General features: G+C 37.9%; 2 protein-coding genes and 1 non-coding gene across 3 annotated transcripts; 1 reads left to right on the top strand and 2 right to left on the bottom strand.

Moving 5' to 3' along the window:
- The first annotated feature begins 1,510 nt into the window (after window positions 1-1,510).
- LOC104599781 (NAC domain-containing protein 54) lies at window positions 1,511-5,955 on the top strand. The gene is made up of 4 exons (XM_010262494.3): window positions 1,511-1,896; window positions 2,048-2,337; window positions 3,531-3,884; window positions 5,246-5,955. Exons 1-4 carry the CDS (start codon window positions 1,740-1,742, stop codon window positions 5,591-5,593), a joined length of 1,149 nt encoding a protein of 382 aa, XP_010260796.1. The 5' UTR covers window positions 1,511-1,739; the 3' UTR covers window positions 5,594-5,955.
- Window positions 5,956-6,781: 826 nt separating this feature from the next.
- TRNAL-AAG (transfer RNA leucine (anticodon AAG)) lies at window positions 6,782-6,862 on the bottom strand. Its single transcript has one exon. It is a non-coding gene; the product is annotated as a tRNA-Leu (tRNA).
- Window positions 6,863-8,623: 1,761 nt separating this feature from the next.
- Window positions 8,624-10,144, bottom strand: LOC104599779 (uncharacterized). The gene is made up of 3 exons (XM_010262493.2): window positions 9,882-10,144; window positions 9,639-9,768; window positions 8,624-9,525 (listed from the first exon to the last, which is right to left on the bottom strand). The coding sequence occupies exons 1-3, from the start codon at window positions 10,009-10,011 to the stop codon at window positions 8,751-8,753; spliced, it is 1,035 nt and encodes a 344-aa protein (XP_010260795.1). The 5' UTR covers window positions 10,012-10,144; the 3' UTR covers window positions 8,624-8,750.
- Window positions 10,145-10,485: the final 341 nt, after the last annotated feature.

The raw sequence follows: 10,485 nt of genomic DNA, 5'->3' as shown, positions 1-10,485 counted from the left end.
TGATAACGGTTAATAAAATTATAAAATGGCCACCCCTCCACCTAGAGTAAAATTTGGGGTTAAAAAAGCAGATGTGATCTCTAGGTAATTAGACTTGAAAAAAAAATTGTTTCTTTAAATATTGCCCATTGCTTCAGCTCAATTGGTTTAAAAACTTAAAAGAAAATATCCAATGTACTTTGGAGCTCCAAACTCATTTGGAAGGGCTGAAAAAACATTCTCACCTTTAATTGAAAAGATATAGAAGTTTCAGTTCAATAGCCTCTCTAGTCTCTGCTAATTTTCCCACTAGCTCCATTAATTGAATCATTATAACTTGTAACCATTAACTATTTAAAGAATAATATATAGCTAGCTAGCTTAAAATATAATAGAAACAAAAGCTACTCAATCCATTCAGTTGGGGGACGAATGTCATCATGCATGATTCCTCCATAAAGGGGCCTGAAAGAAGGATTTGATATCCTTAAGGCTCTGTTGGTTTGCAATGCAAATCTGAAATGGATACAAATTTTGTATTTAATTTTAATTTAACATCCGTTTATTTATTATAATTATGATTTGCTCTCATACTTAATACAAAATTTTTAGTTTTTTTTTTTCCTTCTATCATCATTTGCATTCATCAGCCTTGCAAATTTTGTATCTCTACCTACCTCGTTTAAAATGGGGATTACATCATCTAACTTCCTACCCCATTTAACAAAATCAATAACATAAAACAAAAGTAACTCATCAACCTATTTAATTACACTCCCCCATGCATCAACCAAACTGATCATTATAAATTACAACCATTTGGTTAAAAATGACCCCAAAATCAGCTTTTGCCACCCTAGGAAAAGAAAACTAAGAAACCCCATTTCTCTCATGTGCTGTATATATGTAAGATGCATAAAAAGATGGGATTGCATATTTTTTACAGTATAAACTTAACATTTCTATAAATGGTACAATAATATAAAAATATTATATTTTAATTTAAATAGTAAAATTATTATTTTAATTGGGAGGGCCTAGTATTGCGTGTGTAGGGTAAGGGGCGGTGGATGGCCCACACAACCTTTTAGGATGGCCTCTGATTTTGTTAGTTTGTGAGCAGACAAAAGCAGAGAAGCTTCTTATCCTCCTTGTGGGTTTTCACACAAAACGTCACACTTGGAATCTAGAAAAGCCAAAGTACTCCCTGCAGCTAGGTTTCAAAAAAAAAAAACCCTATCCTGCTCTCAAAATTACAGCCATTGCACCGTTTTACATTAACATTTTGATTTATCAAGTGGAAAATGATTCACAAAGCATGCAGACGTGTTGTCAACTGTCGGATTGGAATCCATGCAATACCATAATACCCACCACGTATACCACCATTTTTCTTAATCTCAGTTTCCTCTATATATATTTGTCATCATCTTTTCAGATCTGGCAATGGATTCCAATCCTTATGTTGACAGCACATTTACACGTAAGAGCCTACTTTCTGGATCATTGTTTTTAAGACACAGTGGTTCATATGTAACAACCAGATCAGAAAACCAAGGGAGTATTTTCTTCTTTTCGTTCAAACAGTAGGCTATTTATTTGAACTTGGTACGAGGCCAGCCACCTGCTTATAAGTCTGTCTTCTTCCCCCTTACTCAATTTTCCATCTCTGCATCTCTGTCTCTGTCACTCTCTCTATCGATCCCTAATTCCCTCTTTGTGTCTTTCTGGGTGTCTCAATTATATTCTGTGCGATTAGAATGGCACCCGTGACTCTCCCTCCGGGATTTAGATTCCACCCAACAGATGAGGAGCTCGTCGCATACTACCTTGATCGAAAAGTCCACGGCCGGACAATTGAACTGGAAATTATCCCAGAGGTTGATCTCTACAAATGTGAGCCGTGGGAGCTACCAGGTAAGATATTTGCTAACTGAATAACAGCAGTCCGAACTTTGTTATATACAACATTGATGTCGGTTGTAATAGTAGCATATGAGTTTGTTCTACACTTTTTCATCACCTAATCAACAGTCTGAATCTTATTATCTTGCTTCATCGATCACAGACAAGTCATATCTACCAAGTAAAGATATGGAGTGGTATTTCTTTAGCCCAAGAGATCGAAAGTATCCTAATGGCTCAAGAACCAATCGAGCAACCAGAGCTGGTTACTGGAAGGCAACAGGGAAGGATCGGATGGTGCATTCTCACAAGCGCCCAGTGGGCATGAAGAAGACATTGGTGTATTACAGAGGACGGGCTCCTCATGGAATCCGTACCAATTGGGTGATGCACGAGTATCGTCTAGCCGACTCCGTCTCTGAACCTGGATCTTCTTCATCATCGGCGTTAAGGGTATGATTGCACTTCCAGATTTAAGCGCATTTTAGTCTTTATATATTTACCAGTAGAAGAAAGAAAGAAAAGATTTGAGTAGTGGATGAACTGTAGGAAAGCAAAACATGAAGATTTAAATTAAAGCACCAAATTGCAATGACAAAGACACTGACCGGATCCACATCATATCGCACCATTAATGGGTGACGACTGTTCAAGCTGGAGAAGACTAGTCTCTAGTCATGCATCCACTTTCACACTAGTGTGGATGGATGGATCATCCATACTACAACAATCATGCATGCATGAAAACAAAAGCACTTTTATCCTGAGGGAGTGTGTGTATATATACTTAATTAGATGGAGAGCATTAGGGTTTGGTGGTTTCGTTTTATCACCTTTTCTTTTTGATGGTTATATGAGTGAGTGATCTCAGGGAAAATAATGGACTTTTATATAGAATAAGCATATTGGCTTTAATTTCTTCATTATAGTAAGCAAGTGAACCCTTTAATTTAAAGTATTAAAATAGAAGCCATGGGGACCTTTCTTTTTCTCTCTTTAATTTCTCTCTCTTTCTTTGATGCGAAGAGTGATTATATTGTAATGGTGATGGTGGTGGTGGTGGTGGTGGGGGGGGGGGGGGGGCATGGGAGATGTACATCTTAATTGAGAAGCTTTGCTGGTAGAGTAGTTTGTGCATCAGAGTTATATAGCTTCTAGCTAGGGACATATATAGTTAACCATATTGGGAATGAATAAATAACCTAGTAAACTTTTCTAGTTCATCATAAGACCATTTCTCTGTAGAGAGAAGCAGAGATATATAGGGTGGCCAGGTTTTGACCTAAGATATCTGATCAAAAGATCCAACAATTTTAGACTAGTTCAGGGGATTGATCCCAGCACAATTTGATAGGCCCCACCTAGAGTGGACTGCTTAGAGTCCAATTGATTGTATTAACCAATGTACCCACACTCACCTCTCAAGTGTTGTAATGGATTGACCTAATAGTCTGTTCGGAAGTCTGTAGTCCAGTTGCTGCGTTTCTTTCAAAATGTTACGTTTAATCAATTAAACTACACCGTATATTCATTTTTAAGACTAATTATTATCCTGAGGGTTGGAAGAACTTTATATATATCTATATATATATATTTTAGATCATCAACTTTCTGTGGAAAGCACATTGAGATTGGCTGGAATGCAGGATGCTTATGCATTATGCCGGGTTTTCAAGAAAACAATTCAAGTACCCAAAACTAAAGAAGAACAAAATGGGTGCTCTGAGGAGTTACACTGGCTCAACAATGAACGAGAGGGTTTATTAGGCGATGACACAAGTGGCAATGTCATCTCTCAGAGGAGAGAGGTTGGTGAAGAGACCTATGATCAGGATACTTCCAGAATTCTATCTGATGCTTCCTCTTCCGAAGTCACTGAAGGGACACCAATGCACCATGGTACAACAGATGATCAACATGTCTCCTTTGCCTCAGATGAAGCCAATAGTTCTACAAATGTGTCTCCTCTCAATGTGGATTACTTCTCAAATCTAAGCAAGGTACAATTCTTTCTTGTTAGCTATGAAAAAAAAAGATTTTATTTAAGGGATCATATATATATTAAATACACAGGATCTAGCTAGCTACGATTGGTTTCTAGGAACATCAACTCCATTTATTCCAAAAGTTCAGTTGGTTGGTAACTTCTTCCTTTTAGCCGTTAATGAAAGATTTACTTTGATAGTTTGATTTTATTCATTTCCTTTTATTAGTTTATGATATATATCTGACCATTAATTGAAAAAAAAACTAAATTAGAGCAATGTAACATTTTATGAGACATTCTGTGACACAACTTGTATGTTTCTTGAGTAACAAGATACTTTCATTCTAATAAGCATCTAAGCCTTGGGCTTGATCATGTAAAAAAAAGTAGACTTATGAAATGGACTTGGTCCTCATCTCTCTCTCTCCAGCTATCTATCTATATAAAGTTGAACTCATCTCTTTTTTAAAGTTTTCCTTTCTTCAAAATTTCTTGACTGATCTTTTTTATGCTTGGATTAAACTTTAAAGTTGGATCTGCTATTTACATTCAGAACCCACCTGGAATATTTTTTTTTTCCATCAACCTCTAGTAATTTAGTATTACAAAAAAGTAGTTTATTATTCTTCATTCCTAACCATCTGCGAAAGAAGAAAAAGAACTTCATATCTCCTCTGATAAGTGAGCTTTAGGTCTTTGGCCTGATAGATTTCATACTTGAATTTTGAGTGAGTAACCTCTCTCTTGTTTTGTTGAGCCTGATCATCCTGGATCCTTGTGCACATACAGTGTAATAAAACACCTGGACTGCATTTTATCATGACATTACTTTTTTCTAGGATGTAGAGCCTAAAAAACAGTCAATCAGTGGAACTAAACCCCAAAAAGAAAGACTTACAAAAGCTTTTCAAGAGTCCTATTCTTCTGTGCTTTTCCATAATTACTTGAATGGTAGGGTCATCAATAATAAGGACTGATTTTGGTCTAAGAAAGTTCTATAGATGGGATCAGTGATTGGTGGATCCATAATGAGAATATTCAGAATGTACACAATTATTATTCTATAAACAGTGAAGCAAACCTATTTTTCTTTCTACATCTTGTGGTGAATGAAAACCCAAGTTTTCTTGATTTTTTCTGAACTAAGTTTCTTAAACCAACTTGATAATCAGATCCTGACAGTAAAGGTCCCTTTATTCTTCTTTTTTCATGGTCTTCTGTAATGCCATGAGAATGAATTTGCTCATTTTCTGAGGTTTTCTTCATATATAACCATTCATTGGCTTTGATGGGAGCTACTTGCTCTGTGTATTGTTGGCCATTTTTCTGGCTCAAGTACTGAATTTCACTTTATCTCTGGTGTAATTAATGCAGGAAATAACAGTATTGCCTAACTGCACAAGGTTGCAACAACAACAACAGCAGCAGCAACAACTTTCTTATCCACCCTTGGCACTAGAAGACTTCCCACAGATGGATACATTGGAAACCAAGTTATCAAACCCTCAAGCCATGGACGAATATATGATGCCGGACAAGTATAGAACTTACAATAGTGACACAAATATAATATTGGAGGAGATTTTCTACATGTGTTCCTCCCAAGATAACTCAATGATTCTATCCTTACAAGATTACTGCAACAACTCAAGCAACATCACATCCATGGAAATCCACCTAACTCAGGACAATACAAGTTGTTTTAACAATCAAAACAACTGAGAAATTAATGGAGAGAGAGGGAGTATAAATTCTTAGATTACACTGAAATACCCACATGACTTTGATACTTTTTTTTTTCCTTTTTCCCCTTTCCTACAGGTATTGTAATACCACAATTCAATAGGATACATATTGAAAAGGAGTCTAATGATCAATTAATAATAGAAAGAAGAAAGCTATTGTGATTTGTAAAGGCAGAAAAAAGTTTTGGGGGGATCGTCTTCAGATGAAATGTTTCTCTGTCTTCTATTTTGTGTATACATTTCAAGAATGAGAGTGATGCAGTCGTTTTCTATTATAGCTTCTCAATTAATTAATACTGAAAAGTGTATATGTATACAGCATCTTCACTTCCCAAACGGATCCGGGATCCCATCTTTAATAAATTATCGAAATTTGACTCGCGATTACAATTAAGAGAGTGTTTGGAACCGTGGGCGTTTATTCAATAAATGCTGCCACATAAGTGTTACTTCACCAGTTCTCTTCTCATGCTCTTTTGTACTTATTGAGAATAGTAAAAGGTGACTTTTGTTTCTGTGCATGCCTAACATTTGGGCTGGGAAGTTATTTTTTAAAGTTTACTCAAAGGGTTAGACGTTTTTTCACTGTTATTCTGATGTGGTGCCTAGTGGCACCTAGTTGTTATAAACAGTTGTAATTATTACCTTTCTCGGTTTTGTAAGTAAATAAAGTACAAATATTGAATGAAAAAATATAAACGGAACCAAACACATACTAAATCTACTACCCCACATTCCATAAAAATTAAGGTTGATTTATCCATATCCAGATCAGGATTTGGTCAATCTGTTGTCGACTCAACTGGTTGGATAGGTTGATCCATCACTTGGCTGGGTCCCGGTTCTATTTAGTCTCTACACCATTTACAAAATAATACAAAATACAAGATTTTGCATTCTACCCAAACAGAGTCTTGAGAAAAATTAAGGGTATGCAATTTGGATGCATGGGCTCGTCTTGAGGTTTTGTCTAAATTTGAATGGGCCCAGCCCGAAGGCCCTATAAAGTTTGCCAACAAGCATTCCAGGCTTTCCAGCTATGTTTTGTGTTCAAAGGTTATTTGGGTCGGGTTTTTTCCGTTTTGGTGAAAACTGAAAAATAGCCACAAATTCAAAATGGTTATGGTTCCGGTTTGTTTAAATTTAAAATTTAAAAATGCCAAAATGTTGAGAGTGGGATTTGAACCCACGCCCTTTCGGACCAGAACCTTAATCTGGCGCCTTAGACCAACTCGGCCATCTCAACACAATTGATGCATATGATTCATCTCTAACAATAATAATGAAATGTTAAACAAACTACAACACTTAGTGAATATGCTTTCTGACAACCTGTGGTACTTCGAGTTATGGATCAAAAGATTTACTAAGCAAACAACTGATCTGCTACAACGTTAATCTAAGACTAAGTTGGGATTAGGCCTAATGAGTCTAATTACCATAAAATCCAAATAAACATAGTTCTCTCACTAAGCATCTGATCTGTAAATTTAAACCACTTCTTTCAAACCTCTGAGCAATATTTATTATTGTAGGAAATCAATAACTACACTCTTGGTTTAGCTTAGAAGTAACCAACTAATGGAGGACACTGCAAAATGATTGAAGGAAATGTTGGAGAATTTCCTTTGTCCCGGATGCCTTGGCCTATGCTCTTTAGTTCTGTAGGTCACAGCTCCCTTGGGTTATCAGTTATCACTGAGCCAAAATCACCTGCAGTGGGCCTGGGCTTGGATATATTGTTACTAGACAACTTGGAGTTAGCAATTTCAATGATGGGTTGGGCCTGGATAGGGAACTGTGTTACAGTAATATCTCATATGATAGTAGATTGATAGTTGGGTATGGTGCCTGAATTTCAAGCTTGGTCCGAAACAATAAATAACATGGCCCAATCTCGACATGGGTTAGGTTAAGTTTCTGGGTCAGGTACGTAGCTAACTGGTTCATGCTGCCTCATTAAGTCATACAATATTAGGGGTGACGCTTCCTTGCAATTAGGATGGTTTGCCCTACGCTCCAAGTCATCCCTAGAGGAGGCTGGACCCAATGCTGATAAGCTCTGCTGGCTCATATGTGAGTGAAATCCCATCCAGCCAACCACTCATCACTCATCCCCCATGGATCATTGCATCATGTGAATCGATACTTGACAACATGGACCTAGAAAATATGGGTGTCTCAGCATTGAGCCTCCCTCGAATTCTCGGTTCACAATTCCGGTGATCGGACCATCTAGTTTGATTTTTGAACCATCCGAAACGAGGAAAATTAAAATACGAAAAAATGAAAAAAAAAAAACAAAAGTAAAATAACATATCCTATGCACTGGCAGACATATATGTTTGCATGTAAACTTAGCTACACTCATTCAATGAAAATATCCATTTTCAACTGCAATATGGTTTTGGAGCCGGAACCCCTGGTCTAAGGCCAGCCTGGGTTTGGGGTGATAGTCTCAAGTCTCAACATGGTTGAACCATCCGGGCAGACCACCTATGGAGAGGGTTAGATAGGACTAGATACAACTTAGTTATTAAAGGGGTGTAGCATGTAAGGGAGCACAAAGCCACAAACTAAACAAAAACCTGGGGATGGGGTCAAGAATTTAGAATTGTCGCTCCCGCTTCCATGGGCCCTGGCACAAAAAAATCGACTTCAAATCTTCGGGCATACAGGAGCCAAGTGATGACTATTGACTATAACATAAAAGGTCCATTTCTTCGTGCCTTTAAAGGCCAAAGACCCAGCAGGCCCACTCCTCGCCAGATGGTCTGAGACAAATTTCAATGGTAGAGTGGCCTAACACGGAGTGGCACGCATCTAATAACAACAGGCAAGCTGAAGCCAAAACAATAGAAAAAACAAACCAACTTGTCTAATTTCAGTCTCCTTAGCCATGCATGCTGCCTTGGGAAGAAGCTATTGTAGGGAAGTTTTTTGTTTTTCTTTTACTACAATTTTTTATTATGGTCTTGGAGAGAGAGAGAGAGAAATCTAGGGATCTAGAGAGAGAGAGAGAGAGGTGTTATTGAAGGAAAAACATACTGTCCTTGAACCCATGTACAAGCCCTTGTGTTTGAATTTTAGAATACACAGCCACAACCAAACTCTAATAGAATACATAAAAAGACCTAGCAATCCCATGCAATTTGATCCATGGAGGTGGAAGTGCAATACATTCCACAAGGCATCATTGTAGAATCCACAAAATCAATATCGAAATTGGAGCTGTTGAATGAAGTCTCCATGTCTTGACTGCCCTTAACTTCATTGGCATCATCGAACTCCACATCACAAACTTCCTGCTGTTGCTGCTGCTGTAATTGTTGCATTTCTTGTTGTTTTGGGGGTTCAAAGGGTTCAGCACTGGTAGTCCATATGCAGTTCTCCTCTAAATACCCAAGCCCAGATGGATGATTCGTTGCAGAAGAGATGGGCACACTATCCATTGGAGATCGACCAACGAAATCAACCGAAGCAAGTAAGTTTTGAGCTTTAGCATTCCAAACAAGATTTGGGTTTTGGTAATCATAGATTGGGTTAGTTATGGCTTCATGCAATGGAGGATGGTGAGCAGCAGTAGTTGTAGTAGTGGTAATAGGATGAAGCGGAGGAGGAGGAGGAGGAGGAGGTGGTGGTGGTGGTGGTGGCAATGTAATGAAAGGTGGATTAATGGTTATGGAGGATCTCTCTCTTGTCTGTGTTTCTACAGTAAAAATGGGCTGCTGGTGGGTATGGAGGAGATTGCATGCATTGTTATTATTGGTGGTGTGATGAGAGGAGATCAGATTGTGAGTTTTTGGGTCCAACCCTTGTGCAAGCAGCTTTTTCTTAATGCATGAATTCCAGAAGTTCTTCACCTCATTGTCTGTTCTCCCTGGTAGATGCTTAGCTATCTGAGCCCATCTGCGAGAAGAGAGAAAACACACACACATATATATTTATATATACAATTAGAATGCGGAGAAATCTGAGTAGGACATTGCTTTTCCTGTGTGAAGGATTGGCATCCAGCGCACCTATTGCCTAAAATTCTGTGAACATCGATGATGATTCGTTCTTCTTGTGCAGAAAAAGAACCCCTTTTGAGGTCTGGTCTCAGATAGTTGATCCATCTCAACCTGCAACTCTTGCCACACCTTTGCAGCCCTGCAATAGCACCTTGAGCTCATCAGTTAAGGAAATCAAAGAGAGAAACAAGAAAAATAAAAAACAAAGAGCTAGCTAGAGATGAAATGAAATGAAAGATCGATAGACCTCACCTGCTAGCTTTGGAACAGAACTCCAGCAACCATGGCCATGGGTTGTGATGTATCTGATGAGCTTCTCATCTTCTTCAGGTGACCACAGCCCTCTTTTTACTTTCTGCTTGCTGCAACAGTGATGGCCCATCTCAAAAACCACAGCCTCTCAACTGGTTAGTTCAACATTTATCATGGGAGCTTTATATTCCTTTTTCTACAACTGTAGATGCCATATCTGCACATAGTGCCATTGGAGGTGTTTCTCTATATATGCCTACATATATTATATGTGTTGTGTGGTCTCTACATTAATATATTTATTATTTGTAGAGAGAGAGAGAGAGTATTTGAGAAATGTGCTGGAATTCTACCTTGAGGTATACTCATAGGAGGACCACAGGTCTCATGAGTGTTTTGATAGCTTCCAAGACTTGTCACCCGTAGTTCTCAATTGGATTATCAAACCCTTCAATTAAAAAGATAAAAAAAATTCGTTTACAATAAACGCGCAAAAGTTAAACTTGAACCTTCAAGAAGCAGCATCCCTAGCTTGACCATTTCATGAGGTCCAAGTATAAATAGTTTTATATGAATAAATCAAATAATCTCTCGTTTTCTTCCT

Source organism: Nelumbo nucifera, chromosome 7, assembly GCF_055504915.1.
Source record: "Nelumbo nucifera cultivar China Antique chromosome 7, China Antique-T2T, whole genome shotgun sequence".
Lineage (NCBI taxonomy): Eukaryota > Viridiplantae > Streptophyta > Magnoliopsida > Proteales > Nelumbonaceae > Nelumbo > Nelumbo nucifera.
This window is presented reverse-complemented; position numbering and strand designations above follow the sequence as displayed.